General features: G+C 40.2%; 3 protein-coding genes across 7 annotated transcripts; 1 reads left to right on the forward strand and 2 right to left on the reverse strand.

Annotated features, from left to right (window-relative positions):
* Positions 1–220: 220 nt before the first annotated feature.
* On the reverse strand, positions 221–11,402 carry SULT6B1 (sulfotransferase family 6B member 1). 5 transcript variants are annotated; one of them, XM_090135307.1, is made up of 9 exons: positions 10,835–11,402; positions 10,301–10,563; positions 8,139–8,221; positions 4,787–4,899; positions 4,454–4,543; positions 3,391–3,517; positions 2,645–2,739; positions 2,204–2,360; positions 221–1,360 (listed from the first exon to the last, which is right to left on the reverse strand). In XM_090135307.1, exons 3-9 carry the CDS (start codon positions 8,212–8,214, stop codon positions 1,230–1,232), a joined length of 789 nt encoding a protein of 262 aa, XP_089991433.1. In that variant the 5' UTR covers positions 8,215–8,221; positions 10,301–10,563; positions 10,835–11,402; the 3' UTR covers positions 221–1,229. The 5 variants fall into 5 exon arrangements, 4 of the variants coding, with proteins under 4 accessions (XP_089991433.1, XP_089991431.1, XP_089991430.1 ...); XR_016464160.1 differs by lacking the exons at positions 10,301–10,563; positions 10,835–11,402 and having other exon boundaries at positions 221–379; positions 1,093–1,360; positions 7,777–8,169; XM_090135305.1 differs by having other exon boundaries at positions 10,301–11,402.
* On the forward strand, positions 10,028–11,774 carry CEBPZOS (CEBPZ opposite strand). Its single transcript, XM_090135308.1, has 3 exons — positions 10,028–10,186; positions 11,410–11,454; positions 11,691–11,774. Exons 1-3 carry the CDS (start codon positions 10,093–10,095, stop codon positions 11,771–11,773), a joined length of 222 nt encoding a protein of 73 aa, XP_089991434.1. The 5' UTR covers positions 10,028–10,092; the 3' UTR covers position 11,774.
* CEBPZ (CCAAT enhancer binding protein zeta) lies at positions 11,410–26,960 on the reverse strand. The gene is made up of 16 exons (XM_031593086.2): positions 26,772–26,960; positions 25,152–26,692; positions 23,990–24,221; positions 23,719–23,890; positions 22,481–22,569; positions 21,934–21,987; positions 21,131–21,233; positions 20,008–20,076; positions 17,740–17,806; positions 16,610–16,710; positions 15,772–15,832; positions 14,631–14,839; positions 13,543–13,626; positions 12,971–13,032; positions 12,794–12,875; positions 11,410–11,989 (listed from the first exon to the last, which is right to left on the reverse strand). The coding sequence occupies exons 1-16, from the start codon at positions 26,913–26,915 to the stop codon at positions 11,850–11,852; spliced, it is 3,210 nt and encodes a 1,069-aa protein (XP_031448946.2). The 5' UTR covers positions 26,916–26,960; the 3' UTR covers positions 11,410–11,849.
* Between the last annotated feature and the right edge of the window lie 6 nt (positions 26,961–26,966).

Consider the following 26,966-nt stretch of genomic DNA (forward strand, 5'->3'; position numbering starts at 1 on the left):
AAGCCATAAACACTGTGGGCTATTGGGTTTGACCTTCAATGCCACCATTTGAAAACATTTCACAGTGCTTTTCAATTCTGAATGTGTTTGAGGAAGGTAAAAATTCTCTTTCTTTAGTGACATGACATTTAGATTTCATATGTGCTTTCATTTTTAACAGAACAGAAACTAAAACACACAGAAAGCTGCAAACAAATCAGCTGCCCCTCACACTCAACAGTTTTATATTCAACATGCTTTAATGCTCATTCTTAGCTGGTAATCACTGAGTATGTGCGTACGTGCCGAGAAGAGTCTGCAGATTATTGATGTAAGAATGTCATCCATAAAATATTACTTCATGTGGCTAAGCAACCTCAGCTTAAATAACCTTGCTGATCTAAAGGTGTAAAAACATAAAAGTAGTCTGTTTAGCATCTTGATACAGAATTTTCTCTTTAACTGTCCTGGAATATTTCAGTAAAATCCTAAATGGAAAAAGATGGCAGTTTAAGCAGATAGACTGGCTATTATTGGTCAAGCAATTCATGCAACCTACTTTACTAGAGATTGGTATTCCTTTTTCAACATCATCCTCAATCAGTCTTTTGAATTTCCTTTGTATATATTTCTTAGCAATGACACTGACCTACTGTTCCAGTAGGGCCTATTACAGCTGAAGCAAATACATAAGGAACACAGCTGTATTTTCCACTTATATGGATCTTGGAATTAGTTTGAAAAGCTTCATCAACTTCACTTCTTTGGTATTAACACAATTTGTTCTAATTTGGTTTGGTTTTGTATGTTCTACTTTGCTCTTCAATCCTCATTCCAACCTCCATGAGCAGCTTCTGCCCAGGACAATTCCTTCAATTACTCAGAATTAGAACTTCCACTAACATTCATTGTTTTTCATTCCAAAGCAATGAAAAATATTCATGCCAAAAGAGGTGGAAACTTTCTATCTTACAGAGAAAGTGATAACAACAAAAAAAAACCCTTCTGAAATTTCATTTTAAACCAAAATACTACACATTTCCAAATCTGAAAATCAAGAAAACACCTAATGATTGGCTTAAAAAATCTCATGGAAGGTCACTTCCAACCTACCAAACACATTTCCAGTGATTTCCGCAGGTTCAACTACTGCATATAAATTATAAAACAGGTATTGTTCTAATTTCTCTTTGATTACATGAAAGTGAACAAAAAGCAGCCTAGATGTTAGACTTCTCCATAGCAGAAGCTCAGGCCTTGCAGTACACATCATATTTTAGCTTTGCTCCCAGCTTGGTTCCTTCTAAGCATACTTTGAATTTGGCATCCATTTCCTGATTCTGAGCTTCAGTGAAAAGATTTTTCCAGTCCCCAACAACACCTGGAATATAAAGAAAAGTAAAACAATAGCCCTGACTGTAAGGACAAGGGAGTATGGTTTGAGACAAAGTCATGCCTCGTGTCGTATTTCAGGATAATTCATTTTTTAAAAAAGAATACACTGTGCTGCTTTACTTTCAGTGTCCTTAAGAGAATGTGAACAGAAGTGGGACATGGGAAGCTACTGGTCTGCCTTGTGCCTTACACAGTTGCAGAAGTCTGTAAAAGATGATCAGCAGCTATGAAAAGAACTCAAAAAGTTCAAAGATGTGGCTTTTAACTGCAAGAGAGTAGTGTGCCACAATCAGACACTACTCTGAGCTGCAATCTACTTTTGATCAAGATTTTGGAGAGTTCACTGCCAGAGGTATTCTGGGTCTACAGCTCTAGCGTGATCCATGGCTAAAAGGCATGGCTCAACCTGTAGAGTATCTGGATTCAACAAACTGAGTGAGGTTCCTACACAACCACAAAGGTTATTTAGGAAATCCAAGAAGAAAAATCTTTGCAGATCAAGTGCCAGGGTACCCCCAGTAGTCACAGAAACCAAAATAAAACTCTTTGCTTTAATTGGTGCTTGCTGCAAACCGTGACCGAAGGGTGTTATACCTGGAAGGCACTTCTGCTAACCACATTATGCAGGGCTTTACTGAATGATACTGGCACTTACAATGGAATCAGTTGATAGCATTTGGAAGCACCAGCAGTGTTTCTTAAGTTCCAACCCCGAAAATTATACATAAAAATTAATCACTTACTCATCCAAATCCATTTGTCCAAGATACAGCACTACCATTCACAAACCTTGCAAAATATGCTTCTTGTTTGCTGTAAACAAATTTACCTTTGCGGAAAAGAACTGTGCCAACAGCACCATGAGTCTCCTGAGCCTTGTTCTTCACTGCCTGGAAAGTAGCCCTGTCTGCAATGGACTGGATCTGCTCTGCTGTTGGGGAGAATCCAAAGAATTCTGCTATTTGCTTTACACCAGAAGCCAGATTCTGAAAATAATGCAGTGAGAGGGGGTCATATTATACGCTTCTTCTAAAAAAGGACCTACCCACTCAGGACACATATGGCCATTACCTACTAACACCATCTTCCTTCACAGTACATTTTGTATGTTACACGGGAGCTCGGTTTTCATATAGCCAGACTCAACTTGTTCCTAAATGGATATTTGATTTTGCTTTCAGAAACCTGTGCTATTTTCTTCTAATTTCAGCAGTTTTCAGGAAATGGGCTCAGATGTGTCTTGACTGTAAGCACACAGTGGCTGCTTTACCTCTTTCAGGTCTTCATATATTACAATCATAATGTTCTCATCGTCAATGTGTTTGTTCCAGGTGACTGCATGGTCAAAATAAGATCCCCAGCCAACTGTGAAGAGAAAAAAGCATCAGTGTGAACCCTTTTTACTATTGTGTACTTATTTCTCTCTGACTGAAGGATTGCTCTCTGTGGCTCACCAGTTACGTCCATGAAGAAAAACAGAACAGTCTGTCCTTTAGGTGGTACCATACTGTATATCAGAACAATAGAGACTTCCATTGGGCTTTTGTAGATAGGTGGCTTCCACAGAGAAACATGTACTTCCCATGTGTACTTCCCCTCCATTTCTGTATTGGCATTAAAGATATCTCATAAAAGCTAAAGCTAGACATCATTCTAAATCTAAAATCTAAGTTCCTTACAGGGTTTTTGGCCTCGTGTATGGGAACACAACAGTCATTCCATTATCACCATTTCAGCTTTGTAGCATTGCCTCCATTACTAACTGACAGGATTTTATCCCAGTGCCATTATCAAGCTGCCAGGCAACTCCCCTTGCTTGGAAGAGCAAAATAGTCAGAAGCAAAGTATCTTTTGTGCTTTCTCCCCATTTTTGCATTCAGCTATCTCCTTTATCATGAGGTATGGCCACCAGTGAACTAATTATGACACAGCTGTTTTCCCACTAGTCCCATTTAGTTGTTTTCAAATATTTTCTTCTGTTGTTTCTTCAGCTACATTCAGTAACTATAACCATACCTTTCCCATTCATGAACTCTGAGAAGAACTCATCCCAGGAGCTGTAACTGGGGACACTTGGCACATTCTTGTGGAAATGGAAAAATGAAACAGCTGTATCTTTAGGGTTTCGAAACAACACTAGTATCTGGAGTGGGAGAAAGAGATCAACAACTTTAGATCACTTATTTCCCCTGGCAACCAAAATGACAGTAAAACCAAACATTCTGCAATCAATAACTTACCACAAAATATTTTCATTATTAGGTAAGGCACAGAGAATAAATTTATAACATGTCATAATAAAGGCCTTGTTACCACTCCTAAGATTTGCCTATAGCCCTGAAGTGTATTTGAAATCCTAAGAAACTGCAATCCTTGGAGAGAGTAAACACTTCTGTGAACAAGCTATACACAAAACAGGAAAAAATACTCCTGGAACATGGTTAAAACCCCAATTCCTTAACTAGTTCCTCCTTTCATCTCTGGTACATTTCCTAACTGCTATGTACCTAACTGCTATGTACCTTTCATTGTTCAGTGACTTGGAACCAGAAATATTGAAAATTTAACAATGTGACTCTGCATGGAAACAGTCAGGGTCTCAAGAGATACTGCTGTCACATTAATTCTTACCACGGCTATATGTAGACAAGAGTAGCATAGAAGAGAAAAGCATGACACCTCAACCATTTTTTGAGCACTGTGACAGCCTCTAGATCTGTTCTTTGTTTATGTACCACTAATGCTTTTGTGCTAAGGTAGTCCAGAGGTCATAGAATCATAGAATGGCCTGGGTTGAAAAGGACCACAGCGATCATCTAGTTTCAATCCCCCTGCCATGTGCAGGGTCGCCAACCACCAGACCAGGCTGCCCAGAGCCACATCCAGCCTGGCCTTGAATGCCTCCAGGGATGGGGCATCCACAACTTCCTTGGACAATCTGTTCCAATTCCTCCAAATTCCTTTCCCTCAATAACACTTGCTAGGGTACAAAATAATATTCATGCATGTTAGTGCTGCCAGTGAAATTAGGTTTGTTGTTAGGAAGGGAAGGATTAAAAAAAAAAAAAAAAAAGCCCACCTTGGCTTTGTTCTTGAAAATAGACTTGGGGAGGAAATCATAATTCAGATGTGTTGCCAAAATCCTTGGAGATGGAATCTGCTTCATCCTCTTTAGAAATAAACAGAACAATAAGTGAGAACAGGTTTATTACATGGGTGCAGCAACAATCTGCCAGCATGAGTCGCCTGCGTGAAGCAGCTCCTAATAAAGAGGCATTACTCATCCAAATTTATCCTTTTTTACCCTCTCAGGAGAAATATCTTTACTTGCTACATGACTTCATTTTAATAACTTGTGTGCGGGGGTGCAGGAGAGAAAACTACAGACTTGAAGCAGGTTCTTTTCACTAACCTGATATTTATCTGGATCTCCACATTCAATAAATGGTAGCTCTGTGCTTACAGGTTTACTCTGAATAGTTGTAAATATCAAATCATTTAAAATCTGGATAAGCCAATTCACACCTAGATCAAGAAACCCAGAGAACAAAACAAAACATATGAGAGGTTTATGTAAGATCTCAGAGCCTTCTCATTACATGGCTTAATTCAGCATGACAGACAATAATAGTCATCAAATTACAGATTCAAATCAAATTAAAGCTCTCAAATGACTATAAACAAATTAATGTTTTCTGTTAACAAGATCCTCAACAGCTTCTTAACTGTGACCTTCTTGACTCACTTACAAATGATATGTGGAAAGTATTAGGAGTAGAATTGACACAACAATACGTTTAATATATTTTTAATATAGTCATAAAACAGTCAGTGACAGACAATAAAAGCAGCTTTCCTGTCATTTACAGAGAAACACTTGGGAAGTGTCCGGGTAGAAGTAGGAAGGAACGAACAAGGAGTTTCATTCATTTGTCAGAATTTTCTGCCCCTCTCCCTTCACTGAGTCGAGGATGAAACAGAGTCATCCATTCAGCATTACCAGCAGTGCTTGTCCCAAGCTGTGCCTGTTGCTTTCTCCACAAAGTGACTGCCAGAAGAAGGGCTAGAGGAGCTGCAACCCACCAGACACCTGCATCTTTCCCATTGGAAATGACCTTGCAGTGAAGCCCTGCCATGCATGATGGGCTGGGTGCCAGGTCTGCTGGAGCAGCACACTTTCACTCCATGCTCCATGCCTATCTGCAGCTGCTTTGTGTTGCCCTCAGGTTTCCCAGATCTTTATGGATGCCCCAATGACAGCTGGTGGGACACACTGAGGGAATGGTGTGTTCACCACAGACCACAGCATCCTCCAAGGGCCTTGTGGAGATGCACTTGGAGGGTTTCCCACTGAGGTTGTGGAGATGTGGCTGCAGAGCTGCCTCAGCCTCCTGTGTGCCACCAGTCCCCATGAACACAGCTTACAGAGGCACTAGCAGAGAACACAGGATGCAAACAGCTTTAACCTCACACTTTCAGCAGAAAGTTCTTCTCAGAAAGTGGGTCTTCCACCCTCTGTTACATGAAGTGGCTCAGGATTGTGTCATACTTATACAATAATGTGTATGCAATTTGTACACATCATACAGCGCTTTGTAATACATCTACATATATAGAAATCTTAAGGTATTTGGCATTGTATAAATAAAAGACATTTAATTATGTATATGATTTATCCCAATCTCCTATTTACACAAAAAAAACAGAACTGAAATCATTAAGAGTCACTAAACCCATGTCTTTAGCTGCCCAGAATAAGCTGAATGTGCACAAAAGCTGATTTTATTTCAATAAAAATCTACAACTGATAAACCTAAAATGCCTGGCCTCTAAATTCCCTCTTGGCTTCTCAACCATCCTCAGCCCCACCTCAAATATGTCTCTGCATCAGGTTGAGTTTTCCTCCTCACTGCACATACGAGAGCTGGGGGAAATACTACATATAGCAAGACTTTATTGTAACTTATCCTTCATAATCCTCAGTAAGTAAAAGGAATGAGGACAATATTAAATTTTTGAAGGGCCATCAAACATATTCATAATCATCTAAAAATTACATATGACCATAGAGTTTGACCCCCTGGCATGGAAAATATCTGTGAAGCTGGCAGAGGAAGCCAGCCATCAGACCTCAGATGCAGGCAGTATTACAACTCCACATTTGCCAAACTCTATGAGAAATCAAAGCCAGTGCCAAACTCTGCCATAGCCTATCTTTATAAGGTCCAGCCAAACCCTGGACACAAAGCCAACAAAATTAAAGTCAAAAACAAAGATGCGTATTTTACTTGTTTTGTCACCTCCCTCCTTGTGTACTTTTGTGTGACCTCTCCTTCTCTTGGCTCAATGTTCTGTCTCACAGCTAGCATAAATTTCCTATAAACACTACAGGCTTACTTCTTCAGTGCCTAAACGCACTACAGTTTATTTTCAGATCAGAACTGACCAAAACAAAACCACAGGAACTGACCATGCTCTTCACTTTGCTGCATGAGATCTTGGCTAAGAGTTTTCTTATTAGAGCTCAATGTGAGCATAGCAGCTGTGTTAGTGCACTGAATTCCTCCTCTGAACCACGCTTTTTCAGCAGCCTTTAGCTTCTGCTGCTTGGGTCTCAAAGAAGAAACATATGCTTAGAAAGCGTTTCCTTCATTATCAAAACCTGGCCCTTCCTTGTAAGCAAACATGTCACACAAGACATAACACTGATCAAAATCAGCTAGCTGGTAGGTTGGTAAGTTGGTTGTAGAGTGTTTTTTTTTACCCTCACCACTTCTATTGCACCTTTCTTCCTTTCTGATGACCCCTGACTACAAGATTTTTAATTCCAGTATGCTATAATATAATAATATATTACAATATATACGTAATAATATATATAACATTATAATATATATATAATGATGCAATTACAAAACAAAGTACAATAGTGATACTAAATACAATGCCAAGAAAATCATTATTATCTTGCAAGTAAAGATGCTGCACACTGTCACATTCTACTCCTTAGAGTCTACTGCGTAACTTCATTGCTTCTGCACATTACACTACATTATATTACTAATATTCTTTTCAGAATGCAGTTTATCACACTTGCAGAGGTATCTTGCTCCATTGATAAATAAAAACTATAGTCTTTACTCTCACTTCTTCAGCCAAAAATAGTTTGATTGCTAAAACATTTTATCCTTTCAGAAGCATAAATCATGCTAAAAACTAGTGGAACCAATCACATAATTAAGATAAAGCAGGGAAAAAACCTGCTGCCTCTGCTTGTAACAGAAATGCCCATTATCCTCACACAACATAAAACCATAATTAATTTGTTATTTTCCTTCTTATTGTGTCAGTTAATTAGTTAATGTACCATAGACAACAGCAAGTAATTTATAATGTATTCACCGCATTTGGGGTAAGACACCAGCACCATATCATCTCTTCTGGCTTCCAGGTTCTCCAGGGCTTGGAATGTCTCTGCGCTGCACACTGTGACTGGATAAGGAGTCCCCTGGTAGGAGAACAGCAGATCCTTCAGGGTAAACCCTTCAGACTTTGCCAGTGCTTTATTTATTTCATCTACAAAGGCTTTATTCTCCTCAGCCATGGTTACCAACTTTTGCTGGGACATGAAACTGCTCATCTAATACCATTAAGTGCCTTTAAATATACATTTTTAAGGGGTGGACCAAAAATTGTTGGTGGTATTTCCGCCTCTCCCCCTCCCCCCACCTCAAAAAAAAAAAAAAAAATGCAAACAAACAAACCTAAGAATTTGATACATTTCTTTCTCTCCTCCCTTCTCACCTTTCTGAAAATGAAAACGGGGTTGATGTTGCCCATCCATAATCTGCAGAGGAGAAATTACTTTAGGAACAAATCCCATTGAGAGCAAGTAGAGCAAGTAATACTAGTGAGCTCAGCCACCAGAGAATACTGAATTGGGAAAGAATTGCTCTGGGAAAGAAAAAGCAACAAGATATTAAATCTAATCTTACATAACATTAATAGGAAAAAAGCCTCAGAAAAAAAAGTCCCTAATAAAAATCTAAAAATTTAAAAAAGAGAGAGAGATTGGCAATAAACTCAACCTCATACCATGAGTTAAGAGAAATAGATAACAAGTAACAGAAAACAATGAAATCAAAACCACAGAGCAGAAAGAAACTACAGAGAAGGAAGCAGAGCTACCATTTTGGTTTCAAAATATCACTGCAGGAGCTACCCACTGCCTTTAAACATATTTTTTATATTAAAAAAGACAATTAAACACTGAGTTATGGCGTAGTGCAGGCTTTTCCAACACACTCAAGACCAGACAAAGATTCCTTTTTAATGACTGGCAGCCTTACATATCTACCCATGGTTTTCCCTGCTGGGACATGCAGAGGGGCCCAGGGCTGGTTCAGGAGGGGCAGAGGAGCTCCTCCACTGGGCTAAGCAGCACAAAGCTGTACTGAAAAAAATTAATTTCCTTTTGTAGCATTGCCCATATAGCTGATATAATCTTTTTTCAATTTCAGCAAAATACCGTTTCTCACAGCACCCTTGTGGACAAAATGGGGAGCACACACCTGAACTAAAGTGTAACGTGATGGATGAACAACTGGCTGACAGGCTGGCTCAAAGGATTATAATAATCAGGATACATTGGGCTGACAGACAGACACTGGTGGGATTCCTCAGGGCTTCTTTTTAGGGGCAGTTCTCTTCAATGAGTTGGATATAGGACTTGAAGGTATACTAAGGAAGTTTGAAGATGACACCAAACTGGGACAGAGAGGCCTTGTAAAGAGGTCTTGACAAATTAGAGGAATGGGCAAACACCAATCAGAGGAACTTTAACAAGAGCAAGCGCAGAGTTCTACACCTCGGATGGGACACCTTGGATCTATGGACAAGTTAGGTGATGAGAATTTGGAGAACAGAAGGGGATGGGGGGGGTTCTGGTTGGTGACAAGCTGAATACGAGTTAGCAGTGTGCTCTGCCAAGCCCCTAAGGGCCAAGTGCACCCTGCAGTGCACCAGCCCAGCACTGCCACCAAGGAAAGGGGATGTCTTGTCCTGCTCTGCACCCTGAGGCCTCACCTCCAACACTGAGTGCTGTTTTAGGTGCAAGAAGGACATAAACCTATAAAGTGTCCAAAAGGAATGCTACACAGTGAAGGGTCTGCAGATGTGTGAGGTGTGGCTGAGGCCCCTGTGTGTGCTCAGTGCAGTGCAGAGGAGCTGAGGGGAGGCCTGATGGCAGCTGCAGCTCCTCACAGGGAGCGGTGGGGCAGCGCTGAGCTCTGCTCTGTGTGACAGCGACAGGGCCCGAGGGAACGGCGTGTCAGCGGAGGGCAGCTGAGGGCTGGGACAGGGTCTGCACCGGAAGGCGGCGGGCACGGAACGGGCTGCCCAGGGCTGCGGGCACGGCCCAGAGCTGCCAGAATACAGGGAGTGTTTGGACAACGCTCTCAGACGCAGGGTTAAGATTTGTGCAGTGCTGTGTTAAACCAGGGATTGGACTCCACGATCCTCGTGGGTCCCTTCTGACTGAGGACGTTCAAACACACCGCACGCACACCGGCCAGCGCCCACACACCCACCACCCGTCCAGCCGCAGGCGGCAGGAGGCGCCGCGCAGCCACCGCAGCCCCAACGGGCGGGGCGGGCTGACTGCGCGTGCGCAGCCGGTACAGGCGCTACCGGAAGCGCGGCCTGGGGGCTGCGGAGGCCATGAGGAGGCGGCTGGTGGCGGGGCTGGTGGCGCTGGAGGTGGCCGGGCTGGGCGGCGCCCTCCTGCTTTACCGCGCCATGGACCGCAGCCGAGGTGCGGCGGGACGGCCGGGCGGGGTGCCACAGGAGCCGGGGATTGCGCTGCAGCACCGCCGCGTTTAGTCTGCACGCGTTCGGGTTTTTGGCGGCAAAGATCAGCGCAGGTTACCTGATGCTGGAACGGGGTCTTGTGCCTTTTCGTAATGAAGGGGAAGCAGCCGTCAGATGAGGCAGGATTCGATGAATCCCGTTTCAGGCATCTGCTCTGCAGCCCCTGGAGAGGATCCTCAGGTTCACCACTCGGTCTCACAGGCGTTGTGATTTGACGTTTTCCAGATGAGAGCAAACCCAGCTGGCAAGTGCAGGGGGCAGCCAGGGTCAGCTTCCAATGACGTAATGTCAGTCCCTGAAGCCTCTCATGCTTCTGATTCACTGCTTAGGGAACACACAAGCAAGCCAGGCACCAGCTTAGTTATACAAAGAGGCTCCATCTGTGCCGCAGCCGCCTTGTTTTGCATTTGGGGCCCTGCAAAACTCAGCAGTGGTATGACAGGCCTGCACCCCTGCAGAAGATGGCAGCCAGCCCTGCCACCCCAGGGTCAGCACGATCCCAAGGGCACCTGCTGCTGGGGCTGTGAGGCACCAGCTCCCCCCTTTCAGCAGGAGAGTGATTTTAGACTGAGTTCCAATGGAACCCACCTACCCCTTTCTTTACTGTATCCTTGTTCTGACACGTCCTTGTAGAAGTTCTTCAGTTGTAGTTCTGCATGGTGTGGTGAGCTCAGGCAATGGCTTGCTGCGCTCAGAGTAAGGCTTTCGTCACTTTGCACGAACAGTAGCACTTAGAAGTTCAACAGACTGCTGCAAATCATTACAACGGCATTAAAATGTCATTTCATGATTCTCTGCTGGTTCAGTCAAGCTGCCTAAAGGATTCAGCGAATGCCAAGGCCATGTCAGAAATCAGTTTCCTAATAAGTCTTCTGTGTTCTTTGCAAGTCAGTCTTCTGTGCTTCATTCAGCTCTGTTTGAGTGTGCAGCTTGTCTGCAGTTACCACTAGTGTGAGGAAGCTCAGAAAACACTCATCTGATAGAGCAGTACACAGGAGGAGCCTCAATATGTTTCTGATACAGTTTAAAAAAATGTGGATCGCAGTACTCAAGAACACCTGTAACAAAGAGCTAGGACAAACTTATGTAAAAGTAATAAGAAAAATAGTGTATTTAATTATTTCTCTTAAAATACCATAAGTAACTATGGCTTATCTTTCTTGTCAGACTTCAGATACACAATGCAGAAGAGGTTTCCATCAATTCTAGAAGGTAGGTTTGTGTTTCCTGGCTTTGGAAAGATGGCTGAAGCTTCTCTTGCATCTTACATATAAAACAGATTGTATTATTGCTTAAAACTACATCAGGAGAGATTGCAAAGTGTTTGCTGTTACATGTAGGCGTGTCTGGAGTGATGAATGGAGATCTCAGAACTGCAGGGCTCTATGTCCAAACAAACTAGCCATAAAATCACTAAGTTACAGCTAACAGATTTTCCTGTTTTTCAGTTTATTACAAATCCAATGAGTGGTCTGGAATTCACGGCATAAGGGAGAACGACCAAATGGCATGGTTAAGCAGCAAGAATTAAAGTAAGATAGGCTGATAAAGAGAATAATTATTTTGCAGTAGTTATTGTAAAAAATGCCTACATTATGATGCCCAGCTCATCTTTTTGATTTCTTGCCTCTGTACTTCTTTTTCAGCCCTGTGTGCCTGAACTGTTTTTTCCTTTTGATGATGCTTTTCACATCCCTATTGTGAAGCCACCTGTCACGCTCTACTTCCCACTTGATCTGTTTGATATCTGGAAAGAGGAGAGATGGAAGATAAGAAGTCAGGAGCTGATGGATACTTCTGAACATCATGTGGAATACAGATAAATCATGTAGAAATTAAAACTTGACTGATTTATTTATAAACATTAATAAAATGCAAACTGCTGATTTTTTTGACACCAGAGAACTTTTTTCTCCGCAATACACACCCTACTATCTCAGAATCTTGGGGTTTAAGACTGCTCTTGACATTGATTTTTTTTTTTTTTTTTAAATGCTACATGCTCTTCTGTACAAGTATGCACCACATTACTATTTTTTTCAGGTGACATCAGAAAGACTTGTAAAGGCTCTACAAAAGACTGACGACTCAAAGAAATACACATTTAATTCATCTGTATTATCTCTGAGAAATTACTTTTGCTTCATCAATATCACAAAGAAATATTTCCAGTAGGTAGATAAAGATAGCCATGCTATCTTCCCTTCACAGGGATCCATAATACTCTGGGATCAGAGCAAAATTCATATGAAAGCCTGACAGATGGCACACTGTCAGTTTTTATTTACAGTGTGAAAGGAGAACAAAAAAGCCCCCTCTTTTCTGAAGCCTTATTAAGTCCAGTTGTCACAGTTAATATTAGCACTGTGCATCTTTTAACTGAAAAATACTACATCATCTCATAATTACATTGAGCTACTTTCCCTCCTGTGCTCTCGCTAACCTTATGTGTACCGCGCTTAAAGTATATCACAAAATTTTAAGTACAGAATCTAAAGAGAAAGAAGCAGAAGAGCAGTACAACTACCTGCTCTCCATAGCATGTACTTACTTGCATTATCTCTGTTAGCCATGGCATTCATTCCAATATTGTCAAACTTGGACCCTGCATTTTCATCCAGCAGGTAGCCAATCTTTAAAAAAAAAAGAATTTTTCTTATTTCACTACAAAGAAACATGTAAAATGCTTGAACTTTTTTTTATTTTTCTGAGCACTGATCTAACTTACCTCTTCAGCAGCTGCCAGTATTTTGGCATCTTTGAGTTTTCTCTTCTTTCCTTGGCTGGATCCTTCAAACAAGAAGTATGAATTTGAATTTCTGTCTCATAAGAATCACAATAACATTAAAATAGAGGTGTTTTAAACAGTTTTTTTGTTTGTTTGTTTTTGTTTGGTTGTTTTTTTTAAATTTAATAAGACAACCTAAAATAACTGTTAGAAAACTTTATTCATCACCTCCCCTAAAAAGAGGGGGGAAGAAAGTTTTCCAACAGGAACTAAATAGCATAAATCTACATAATATGTATTAGTAGCAAATACAGACCCACAAGCTACTCTGCCAGTACAACTCCATCCTTCAAATACACCTCCTTTGATCCCCAGCCCTTCAAAAGCAGAATGCTATTCTGAATTAGGCCACATTGTTTAGAGGACAAGGCTAAAACCAATTCCTTTTCTTCTATGGTTTATTCAAATCTGAATCATGATCCACAAATCTACTGTACTGGACTTCTTGTTACAATTTTTCCAGACTGCCTGTTTGTATTAGACCTTCTCAAATTGAAATAATACTTCCTTACCTTCACGTGATCCCATAAAATTCATATCTTTCTTTCTCTTGGTCTTTTTACTGACAGACTTCGATTGATTGTCATTGTTAAGATCTGACAGAAAAAAATAATAAATGAGTTCCTTATTCCCACACCTTCTGCATGTATTTAAAGCACACTAGCCAATAAAAATATCTATTTAGACATAAATCTATCTCAATGATCTGAGTCTTTACTACAAAAATAAGTTTAAAACACAGTGGACACAACTGAACCTTGATTTCTTAAAGCCATAAAATTAAAAACTGTTCAGTGATGTGCCTTTATGCTTTTTTTCCAAAGCACCAAATATTAATGAGGTAAGAAACTAAGATATATAACACATGAAGGCTAGGACACTTTGTAAACTTTGATTTTCTGCTTAAGTATGATGAACTAACAGTCTTATTAAAGATTCATGTGTTAACAGCTGTATGAGTAATTTATCTGCTCTATCTTCAATCACAGTCCTGTGACCTTAAGTTATTCATTGAAATACTCCATTAATTTGTGCTTTGCCAGCTACAGAAAGTACATTCTGAGTAACCCATGCTTTTCAGTTGAAAAGACAATAAAGCCATAAAGGTGCAGCAATCAGTTACCGTTACAGAGGTAATAAAAACAGGGGTGCACAGTTGCATTAGAAGAGTAAGCTGTTATTTGCAAGCCAGTAACGTAGAAAGTTACCTCATCTAAAAATTAACATTAACTAACCTAAAGAAATAAAAAAGTTAGGAACAGATTTTTTTTCCTCTTTGAAATCTTTTAATATGCGTGTACTGTAGCCATTATAAAGCTACTTTTGTTCTGCCAATGCTTTGAGCATCAAGAAAACATGTCTTCTATGCAAACTGTTAAACTTCATGTATAACTCCCATTTTCATCTCATAGACTGTGCAGGAAATGTTGTTTTTCTGAAGACTTGATTGGCAAGAGAAACATTTATTCACTTAAAATCCAAACCTTTCACCTAGATAACTAAATATTAATTTAAATATGTAATTGCAAATTAAATAATCTATTTATAAAAGATTTTTCTTTTTTTGTTGTTGTTGTTTTTACATTAAATGTTACTTTACCTGGGCTGTTATCATCATCAGACACATCCATAAATACACCTCCTTCCTCATCCATATCCTCTTCAAAGTCATCTTCCTCCATGCTTCCTAAGGAGACTTCCTCATCATCCAGGTCACTGAACTCATCTTCATCATCAGAATCCTCCCAGTCAGCACCAGATTCCTCACTTTTGCTTTTCTTATTTCCATTGCTTTTCTTTTTTATATTACTAAAAAAATACATAACAGGTTTAGCACATCATATGGTAGAATACAGTTTGCCAGATAATATCCATCTACCTTCAAACAATATGGTAGAAAAGTAAAACATCACAGCAAATTCTGCAAATACAGTAATAATAAATATAAGTGTATTATGCACGCAGGTATGGAACTCTGTTAAAAACTAAGTAATTTTAAGAAGTTTTGGAGATAATCCTATTCTAAATAAACTGAGTCTTTCCACACATCTTTGCTTTTCAGGAAGTCTTTTCCACAAAAACCACACAATATGTTGGATCTCCGTATGAGGAAGGAACCTCTTCTTTTTTCCCCAGAAAGTAAATGCAGCTCTTTAGATACTAGATGCTTAGTTGTTGTTTTATGTCTCCTCTTATTTTTTACTCCCACCCATCTGGATCACAGAAACATTTCAGTAAGAGTTTAATTCTTATTTCAATTCTTAAAAATAATTTTCTATGCTGATTTTAAGGGTATATTGAAGATACTTTAACTAAAAAAGAGGTTAATCAATCACTAATGAACTGCTGACTTCCTGAAAACTGAGCTCTGTGATTCTGGACCCCACAGTTTATTCCCTGAGTCAGGTCCAGTTACAAGCAGTCCTGACAGCAGCAGCACAACTATCCCTCATTTTGTTTCCTTCTGTACATGGTAACTCCCAAACAGAAACCAGAGACAATGAAAAACAAGTAGGATTACACCTTGTTTACCAGGTTACTGCATCGTACAGATAAAATACTATAGGTCTCATGCTTCAAGCAAAGGTACTGTAAGCACCATTGAATCACAATGCTCCATTCTGAGGGACGCAGAAAAACAGCACTACCCAGCATTCAACTGCCATTGCCTTTTTTTCCTTTTCTTTTTTTGCTGCAAAAATGATAAGCTGAAAGATGAAAGAACTGATTTAAAGTCTTACCCAGCAAAATCAAGGTCATCCTGGCCAACACCAACAGCACTATCATCAGCTTCAAATGCATCTGGGGAAAAAAATATTTTTTACTACAAAGCATCAAACAAAAATTATGAAGTTATTGCAAATATTAAGTATTGTGTTCCCAAACAACTTATATGATCTGCATCAATAGCAGCGGGACCTGATATTAAATTGTTCACACTCCCACAGAAAAATAATCCACAAAACAGTTAGTTTAAAATAACTGGACTTTTTTCTGAAGAAAAATAAATAAAACAAAATGAAAATAGATAGATAGAGCTCTCTTTAAATAATAATGACAGTTTTCTTTTTCCAGAATGTAATTTCTGATCAGCATCAGATGATATCCAAGTCAGACAAAACTTAATTAGGATACTTCAAATGAATGTCCTGACGGCTAATCTGTTGGCTAATTTCCAGGTTAGAAGTTTGCCAAGGCCCTAACTGAACAACTCATCTCATGAGAGATGTTAGGAATTATGACAGAATCTCTAAGGAAGGTTTAAAAAGACCAGGCAGTAAAAAAAATAGAACAGGCTACAAGAAAAGGTTATTTCCATCTCAGGCTACACTTGGAAATGAACAAAGAAGCATCAACGGATCTGGGCCAGTTTGTTTACACTCAAACACCCAAAATTTCCTACCTGAGTGAAACAAGCTGCACTGTTAACTACAATAGCATAGAACAGGAATTGAAAAGTCATTTTTCTTCCACTTTCACATTCATGTCCCAGATTATTTTATCCAAAAAGGATAAATTAATAATTTATAAAGGCAGGAAATACCAGGATAGTTACTACAAGGAAAAATGCAACTTTACCCAATGCTCTTTCAAACTCATCATCATCCACATCTTCCACACTTTCTTCATCCTCCTGGCGCCTGTGTTTCTCTCTTGTTTTATCAAACTTTGTATAAAATCTGAAACAGCATATTACTCTCAGACACAAAGCTACAGGTAATTCTTTATAAGATTAAAAAAAAAAAAAAAAAACTAAAAAATAACCCAGCAGATTGATTCAACTGTGTACTTTTCCAGTTTCAAGAGTAAGTCAACTACTTCAAACACATCCCAGAACAGATATTTGTTTTCTTTCTTTTTTGAGCTGTAAGTCACTACTGTAAGATGAAAACAGTACAATTTCACAGAGGTGCTAGGAATCATTTTGAAAATATGAATTTATAAAAGGGCAAAAGGAAGATGTGCAGATCTGGAAAGTGACAAGTTCAACTTAGAATCATAGAATGGCTCAGGTTGGAAAAGACCTTAAAGATCATCAAATCCAACCAGAACCTAACCATACTACCCTAACTCTAACAACCCTCCACTAAATCATGTCCCTGAGCACCACATCCAAACAGTTTTTAAACACATCCAGGGATGGTGACTCAACCACCTCCCTGTGGAGCCTATTCCAGTGCTTAACAATCCTTTCTGCAAAGAAGTTTTTCCTGATACCCAACCTAAACTTACTGTGGCACAACTTGAGGCCATTTCCCCTCGTCCTGTCACCTGTCACCAGTGAGAAGAAACCAACCCCACCCTCACTGCAATACCTTTCAGATATCTGAAAAGAGCAATAAGGTCTCCCTCTCTCTTCCCCAGACTAAAAAAAACCCCACAATCTACCAACTAAGTATATCTACCTCTGATACTTAAGAATCACAACCCACGAGCCGTTCATTATCACCCAGTGTTTAGAGTGAATTTATCATAACAATATTATTATTTGATGTATGGATTCCAAGCACTGACTGCTTTCATTCATGATATTCTTTCCTTTTGATAAATTCTGAAATTATGTTCTAAGGGAACTGTCATCACAAGTCCTTTAAATTAATCAAAACATGCAAGCACATGAAACACTAGCAAATACTTATTAAATTTTTTTTTTTGAAGCTATTGTATTAAAAAACTCTTAAAATGAATGTTCGTAAATATTTCATTACCTGTGAAAAAATAGTTCATCCACTGGGATTTTGCTTTCGTCTCTGGCAAGGAATTCCTTACTATTGACTGCAAAAGCCAAAAGGAACTGATTTTACTTCAAGTTGAAATGACTGTTACTCTTCTCAGTGATGTCACAAATGGTTAAACAGCATTATAGACATAAATAAACCGATACTCAGTGCCTTCTGTTGCATAAAGTCAGTTCATCACAGAACTTCAAATCAACAGTTCTTTGTATATACTGATAACTAGCTGTGAGCAGGCTCCTTGGAAAAAATCAGGTTCTAATTTACATGCCAACAAGTGAGGTTTTGCAGTCACATACCCCAGAGATACTTTTTTTTTTTAAATTCTTATTTTAAAAATAAAGAAGGAAATAATGTAAGCTAACTCTCATCCACTGGAACAGTAGAACTGCTACTGCCCAGCACCCCTGGCAGTGAGAAGCAATGCAGCTGAAATGAGAGCCATGTACCAGAAGCCCATCAAGCATGCTGAAGAATGGATCCAGCCCTACTCTACCACTATTTCTGAGGAAACAGAGCAAAGCATGACATCTGCAGCAACAGATCAACTAAAGTATCAATGAATGACCCTGTGAAGCTTTCCCTCTCGTGTCTTCCACTTCCCTCCCTCTCCTCAGAAGAAAGTGCTACTGCTTATCTCAGTGGACATACATGGTAATATTTCCTAAGTGACAAAGGTTTGTTTCTGAGAAGAGATCAGCATACAAAATTACTGTTCAAATGAATAGTAGAAGGTATCAGAGGATTTGCCATCTCAGTTCTTCATGCCTCAGCAGTGCCTAACTATAATATATATAAATACTATTTTGGACATTTTACTTGTAAAATACTTAACTTCCTCAACTTGTGGTAAGTGTTCAGTTTGTTCCTTCAAATAAGAATAAACTAAAGAATGCAATAATAAATTACATCCTCAAATGCATTCTAGATAAGAATTCTTTAAGCTTCAGAAAAACACACATCATTAAGAGCACAACAGTTAATCTGTATTAGTAAAGCTCCTGCTTAACACATCAGATCTAAAGTTACAGGAAGTACATCTGTGGGAATGTTAGAGGCTTCACAGATTATGGTACTTCTTCTATCCTCAAGGAACAAGTCTGAAGTTTTATCTTGCTTTTAACTACTGGTTCTTACCATCAAACCTTGCCCATAATCACTTAAAGACTGGGAGCGGACAAAACCCAGCTTTTTTCTGTAGGCAGGTAGTTACCTACCAAAGTAAGAACAGAAGAGATGCTGAACACAAATCCTAAAAGCCACAGCTGTGGCATTGTTTGAAGTAATCCACATAATCTAAGGAAAGAGCTTAGTACGATTTGCATTGTTATATAAATCCATTTTCTGAGATTGTAAGTCACTTTTCAATTATATTAAGCAGAATTAATGTGATCATATGATAGTTCAGAAACAAATTCATTAACTGAATACTACTAGTGCATTAACTAGTACTAGACCAGCTTACATTTTAAAGATTTTTATATAATTCTAGGTATATTTTTAGAAATTTCATGAAGCAAAAAAGCTAGGATGCCAGACAAAAAAAATGGTGTATCTGTGAGCAGGAAACTTATTTTTTTGTAAACATACATATCTCTAAAGTTAATACCCTAACAAATTGCTCTTCTAACTAGAATTAACATTAGCCAGAAGAAACTCTAAGGCTGTTTATGTTTTTTAGCAGCATTTTTGCCCCCAAGGTGTCACACTGCCAGCTGCAAGCCAATCTGTAACAATGCTCTAAACTTTTTACACTGCAAAATTTATTCTCTACCCAGCGAGTGTATCACCTTGTATGAGATGCAGGAAAAAAAAATGGTAATTTAGCATGAGAAAATACAGAAAATACATGCAGGCGATAGCAAAAATAGCACAGTAGACAAAAAGGCATCTTGTTTTCAGGCACTCTGTCCTGTGCTGTTATACATTTCCTAATGGCAAGGAGAAAGTATAAGGTTGATGATGCACTGCCTAAGAAAAAAGAATTGCTATGAGAAAATAATTGACAACTAGAGGGAAAATACAGGGAGAAAAGGTAATAAAAGATTTGTTGACTAAAGCAAAGTAGTAGTACAGCAGCAGATAAACTGTTTTTCTACTCAAATAGACAGTGATTGAGACAACAGAAACAGCACAGCACAGAGGATGGATATTCACAACCATCAACCAAGACTTTTTTTTTTTTTACTTCAAAAAAACAGCTTCTTAATCATAATGTTAAAAGAAAAGTGGCCAGCCTACCTGCCAGATTTCGTATATCTGTCATAAACTGCTTCTTCTTCCGCTGCATTACCACACTGCTGGTGTTCTCTGTAGCAGAACATAAATCAGAAACAAATTACTTTATTAGAACTTATACAAAGCTGAGAGGAATGGCTGCCACCCAGAGGGACCCTGACAGGCTGTAAAAACATGCAGTTCAGCAGAGAACTGCAGGAAGTCCTGCAATTGGAGAGATACAACCCCAGGAACTAATATATATGTAGGGGGTCACCCAGCTGGAAAGCAACTTGGCAGAAAAGGCCCTGAGAGACAGCACATTGACCAGGATCCAGCAATGTGCCCTTGCCACAAAGACAATCAATGTTAACCTAGACTGCATTAGGAAGAGTGTTATCAGCATGCCAAGGCAAGGGATCCTTTCCCTCTGTTCGGTCCTGGTGAAGTTATGCCTGGAGGGCTGTGCCCAGTTCTGAGCCCCCAGTACAAGAGATGTGCATACTACAGGGAGCTCAGGAAAGAGCCTTAAAGATGAAAGGATGAGAGCATCTCTCCTGTGAAGAACGGCCACAAGAGATGGGACTATTCAGCCTGGAAAAGACTTAGGGGAGATTCTCATCAATGTGCACAAATATCTGAAGGGAATGTACAAAGAAGATAAAGTCAGGTTATTTTCAGACGGGTCCGGGGATAAGGTGAGGAAATGGGGTTTGTACTCATCTGAACATCAGGAAGCACTTTTTACTGTGAGACTGGCTAAGCACTGGCACAGGCTGCCGATAGAGGCTGTGCAGTCTCCCTCTGTAGATGTCATCTTCAAAAGTCACCTGGATATAGTCCTGGGCAGCCTGCTTAAGCAGGGGAGGTGGACTAAATGATCCAACCTCAATTATTCTGTACTCAGTCTTTACACTCCCCTACATTTATTCCTGCTGGCTTGGCAGTTATTGAAACTCTGGTTAGGAGACAGCACTATGTGGCTAGCAACTGGTTCTAAGTTATAGATATCTTTCACACAGCCTTGCAGACTGATGTCACTTCTCTGGTGCACCACATGCACTCCAAATATTTGGCAAGCATAGGTCATTAACAATCTGATAGAGTTTCACCATCAGTAATCAAGACCAAATGCAAAGAAGTTCACCTTTGCCTTTGTGGAGTTTGGGATTTCTGTACACAAAGCGATCCAAGAATCTCATTAATGTGAAATCTTGCAAAGGGTCACCGGAGTACTGAATGTGATTTCCCTGAAATAAGAAAATAATTGTGATCTTCATTTTCAAAAGACAGACATACAGTTAGAGGCTCAAATGGTCCATCAAACAAACAATAAGGTTTAGGGATATCTCATCATTTAAGCCTGACCACTTAACCCGCTCCTTTACGTGCTTTTATTCTTGGAATTTCACTGTTTCCTTCAAAAAGCACCTCCCTCACTTCATTTCAGTGATGAAATGCCTTGCAATGTACTGTGCTAAAAGAGAAGCATTTTTATTGACAGCGATTCATAATTTGCAACTACTACGTTAATAGTCAGTGCAACTTGAATACCAAAGATATAAAAGAAAATAAAAATTCTAAGTAGGCACTTGTGCATGATATCATCACAGTATTTTAAGAACTAAATAAGAAAAGTTTTGTTTCAAAAACAGAGCCTCTCACATCAAAACTAGAGCACTTTATGCAGACAGACCAAAATCTAAAACGACTCTAAGGATCACATAATATGCACTTTTCAACAAAGTTATTTCCTTCTGTGAGCAGTCTCATTTAGATAAAGCACTAATTCAATGAAAAGCTTTGTATTAGAGTGCATGTTACCCACAGTGTTGCAGAACTTCTAGCAACCTGCAGAGCAGAGTGCAATAAAGTTTTATACTTTTTTTTAATGGCAAAAGATAGCTAACAAAAATCACAGTTCAAAGCTAGATAGGTAAAAGCACTTACTTCTAGAATTGTTTTTGCAAAGAGAGCCACAGATGGATGAAAATGTTCAGAAAGCTGAAAAACACAAAACATTTATTTATTTCTACTTCAAAAATAAATGCCATCGTTTTTCATGTTGTCATAGACTTCTGACAACACTGTGTTTGAAGACCACTCTGCAACTCACCAAACAACACACAAGCATGTACTGGGGCTCTGCTCTTAAACAAATAAGGAATGCCAAGTTCTAATCTTTCGTTAGCATTAACCAAAAGTACCCATGACTATAATTTTATTTAACAAAACACCAAAAGACTTCATTAATAAAAGTAAAGATTCAAAAGTCTCAAAAAGATCACAGATCAAATCTCCACTACAAAATTACTATTCCTACTCTGGAATAACAGCACCAAATACAGCACGTACAATCTCAGAGCTGAGCAATGTGTTCTTTAACCTTTCTGTCTGACTGAGGTAACTACTCCCAAAATAACAAAGTTAATTTTCTTTTCCTGATACAAGGACCACACTAAGAAACACAGTATGCAGTAACAGGAGAATGCTTTACCTTCTTCAGTTCCCAAAGGCTTGTACTTTCAGCACCACAGTATAAAGGACTTCGGTGCAAAGGATCATAGGAAACCCCATTCTTTCTCCCTGGGGGACAGTAGAGAGAGAAGAAGACTATTACATTTCCTCAAGCAAACTCAGGAGGGTATTATCTTCATTTCACCGTGACAGCAATGCTGTTCATCATTCTTTGCTAGACAGGCCACAGATTCATACAGTAGCAGACAAAGATTAAATCCAGAAGCCCACAGTATGACCAGGTGGTACAGGTGAGTTCCTACTTGCTTCCAGGAAAGCCCTTGAAAACCCCTTCTCTGTTCCAGAAGGGAAATACCGTCCCCTCGTACACAGCACAGGTGAGACTACACCTTGAATACTATGATCAGTTTTGGGACCCTCGCTGTCAAGATACTGAGTTGCTCAAGAGTTTGCAGAGAAGAGCAACACAGTTGATGAAGGGACTAGAAAATAAATGTTACAAGGAGCGGCTGAGGGAACTGCGGCTGTTGTTTGGAGAACAAGAGGTTGAAGGGAGACCTCACCACTGCCTGAAAGGAGTTTGCAGGTAGGAGGATGCTGGTTTCTTTTCTTGGGTAAAAAGTGATGGCACATGAGGAAATGGCCTTGCATTGTGTCAGAGGTTTGAACTGGACATCAGAAATAATTTCTTCAGAGAGGGTAGTCGTGCTGAAATGGGCTGCCTAGATGTGGTACAGTCTCCATCCCTGGAGGTATTTAAGAGATGTGAGGATGTGTCACTACAGTATATGTTTTATTGATGGGACTTGGTGGGTCAGATGGATGGCTTGAACTTGATGACCTTGAACATCTTTTCCAGACTGATGATTCTATGACTTTGTGAAAAGGTCATCAGGAAAGAGCAAAGCTAGAAGCGGCTCAGAACTAGACAGGTTGTTCTAGGAAGGCTCAACTGAATATGCACCTACACACATCCTGACAATGGCTACGTTACTCTGAATGTCTTTCAAGTTGGAAGAAAAAAAATCCAGTTTGTTTATTACTTAGGCACAAACACACTAACCTATTAGAGAAAACAATTAAAAGATGAATACAGTCTCTTCACTATTGCTGAGCTAACAGAACGAGGAAAAAAAATGATTCTGATCAATTTGAAAAACTAAAATTATGTTCTAATTAATTTTACCAGTTTTGATCAATATGTCACTGTTACTGAATGTTAGGACTTGAATGCATTATGTTTTCTTGCTAATTTACCTCCCATATTCTCATGATGCACCCATGAGGCTGCTGAACTCAGATTATTAGTTTTAGAAGAATTTTCTGTTGCACTCCTCTCTTCCCTTTCCACTTTGTCTGCATCCACAAACGTTTCCTCATTCTCTTCAGCCTCTTCTTGATCCTTAAAGCACTCTTCTTCATCAGACTCCTAAATAATAAAGAAAATGTTTGTGAACTTTTCTTTTTCAGTTTTATTACAGTTTGTTAGAAAAATCTCTCTTAGCCCTATGGAATAAAGAAGTCATACCACATGATCCTGTAACTGGACCCTCAGGCCTGATTTTACTTTCAGAAGCTCAGACAGAAGGTACAGGGTTCCACAAATGAAGGGTGGTGTCTGTCCAGTAGTGACCTGAAGCAACCTCTTCACGAAGGCCTTCACTCGCCGTAACACCACGTCTGCCTTCAGAGATTTATAGATAAGATTAAGAAACATGGATGGCTTTGAGCAGGCTGCTAAACCAGGATCTAGAAGCTTCCTGTAGAAAACAAAGGAGAATTAATTGTCATATCACACACTGGAGAATAACTGCTATCAAAAACTACTATCCACATTTTTCAGACAGGTATCCAGAAGTACAGTCACAGCTTGCTCTCCAGTAGAACAAACCATTATGAACAATGTTGAAAATGTCAACAGCTGTGTAATATCTGCAAGTCCATAACAAACAATTAATGTTAAAAAAACAAACAAACCTGTATCAGTAAATGAAATAAATGTTCAACATAGAAGTTTAAAAACTGAGGACATACAAAGTGAGAAACTAATCTGACCTATTCAGACAGTCAAAAAAGTAAAAAGAAAATGGTTGGCAACTGTCAGGCTTCACAATCAGGCCAGATATCTGTGTTGGCAAGTCCACTTTCTATTCACTTTTTTCCTGACACTATCTCTAAATGCATTGCAAGGTCTTGGGGAACCCAAGTTCCCTTTATAAAATCAGCATCAACTAAATAGAAGCCTGTAAGGATCCTACCAAGTGTCTAAATAATCAGCTAGGATCAAAAAGGAGATTACTTTAGAACACAAATTTTCGCAACTCAACAAATTAAGTCATCTAGAGATCATGTTTACATAGAGTTTTCTTCCCTTATGAAAAACAGACAACAGGATTTTGGGCTATTACATCACTAAAACACACTGTCTGTAAAAGTGATTTCAGAATAAGTAATTATCAAATAGTGTTAAAATGTATCTGGAATTAAAACATGCTGCCAGAAAACAGTGCAAAGTCACGTTCTCACAACCGCCCACTATCCTTTATCCCCATGTTAAGTTAAAAAAAAAAATTACATATGTTATTTTTTGCTCATAGTAAATATCAGAAATGTTAATCCAGTGGGACGCAAAGTTTGCAAAATCTAAATGGCAGTTAAGCTTTTAGCAAAGATCCAAACCTGTCACTTACTTATACAGCGCTGCGTAGTACCTATCGGATACAGTCTGCTGGGAGTCCATAACCTGGAACAGTAACATCAGGGCCTGGACGCTGGTGCTGAAGTTCACAAGGTGCAGAACTTTAAACAAGGTGTTCATCTGTTCTTTCACTTTCTCATCACCAATCTCAGCGTAAGGGTAAGCTCTGTTTACCCCGCTAAGAAGAGCGCTGAGCATTTTGGATTCAACATCTTTTTTTTTAATGCAGTTCCGAAAAAAACAGAAATACAAAGATATCAGCTTGTTGGCCAATGGAGTTTCTTCATGACTGAGGACTATCTGATTTAAAAAGCACATGGCATAATACTGAGTCTTTGCACTGATGTTTGTGCGGTACAAAAGTCTCTCCACCTCACTGCACACCACCCCTTTCATATTTGGATGCTTGTGAAGTAAAGTCTCTAGAAGATAAGAGGCTTTGGTGGCTATTTTGTTCTGAGGGTCTCCCAGTTTATTTACCAGCTGAACAAGCAGAAATTTCTCCTGCTCAGGTTTGTTGCAGAGAAGCTCATGGGCAGCTGCCAGCGCTCGGGTTTTTGTTGCTGTCAGGGAATCATGGCTCAGTATTTCCAAGGTCTGCACAAACTCTGCCACCTGCAGCTTCAGCTGGTGCTCAAAGTACCATAGTATCAGCCGCCTGTCCCTTGAATCTCTGTTGCCACTCGACATTTTCTCTATGTTGTTAAATGGACGCTGTGAGAAAGACCACAGCTTGCGAGTATCCGGTAAGAGATCTGAAAGGAGAAGCTCTCTGAAAGTGTCCAGAGCCATGAGGCTCTGTTGCCTGCTGCCCTTCTTCTTTATGAGGTTCACCAAGTTCTCAACAAAATGGAGACTGTGGACAGCGCTGTCCTGAATGAGGAGGGTCATGGCTGCCATCCTGTCAGCGAGGGTGCCTGATGACACGACGGTTTTCATCCACGCCGACGAGGCCCCCTTCTGATACTCCGTCTTGTTCTTGTACAGCTCTGTCTCGTGCTGGTACAGCTTTTGGGCCAAGGCCTTGTACTGGGACAGGAGGGCTGGATCCTGCGGCTCAGCAGAAGTCTCACCGGTGTACTCCAGGTCGTACCACTTGCCGCCAGGTTTGACCAGTATCACCTCCCTAGCATGAAATGTGAAGTCTTCTTCCAGCCTCTCCTTCTGTACTGATTGCTGCTGGCATGCTAGCTTCTTCTTGCTGTCTTTTCTACTGCTCACTTGCTCTTCGGCTTTTTTTTCCTTTTTCCCTTCTGATGAAGGAAAACTTGTTTCCTTCTTGCTTTTCTCCTTGCTTTTCTCCTTCTTGCTTTTCTCTTTCTTTGGGGTCTTCGCTTTCTCTCTGCCAACCTTTTCCTCCTCCTCTTCCTCCTCCTCCTCCTCATCCAGGCAGCTCTTTGCATACTTGCCAAGCCCCAAGGAGCCGATGAAGGCCTCCAGCTCCCCCTCCTTCAGATCGTCGATGGCACCTTTCTTGCCGCCGTCCACCATCTCCTCCGCCTCGTCCACGGCACACAGCATGAGGAAGTCTTGCTGCGGGCGGCAGCGAGGCGGTTACACGCGGCTCACACGCGGGCCCCACGCGCTCCCGCTCCCTCCCGCCTCCCCTCACCTTGGTGCCGCCGAGGCGAAGCACCTCGTCCAGCGTGAACCCATCGGCATCTCCACCGCCACCGTCGTCATCATCTTCGTCCAGTTCGTAGCCGGCCGCCTCCTCCGGCCGCCGCCTCACGCCCCACTCCCCGAGCGCGGCCATGGCACCCGCAGGAAGGCGGCTCGGCGACGCAGGCGCAGCGCCCGCTTCCGG

This window comes from Phasianus colchicus, chromosome 2 (assembly GCF_987193195.1).
Source record: "Phasianus colchicus chromosome 2, bPhaCol1.hap1.1, whole genome shotgun sequence".
Taxonomy (NCBI): Eukaryota; Metazoa; Chordata; class Aves; order Galliformes; family Phasianidae; genus Phasianus; species Phasianus colchicus.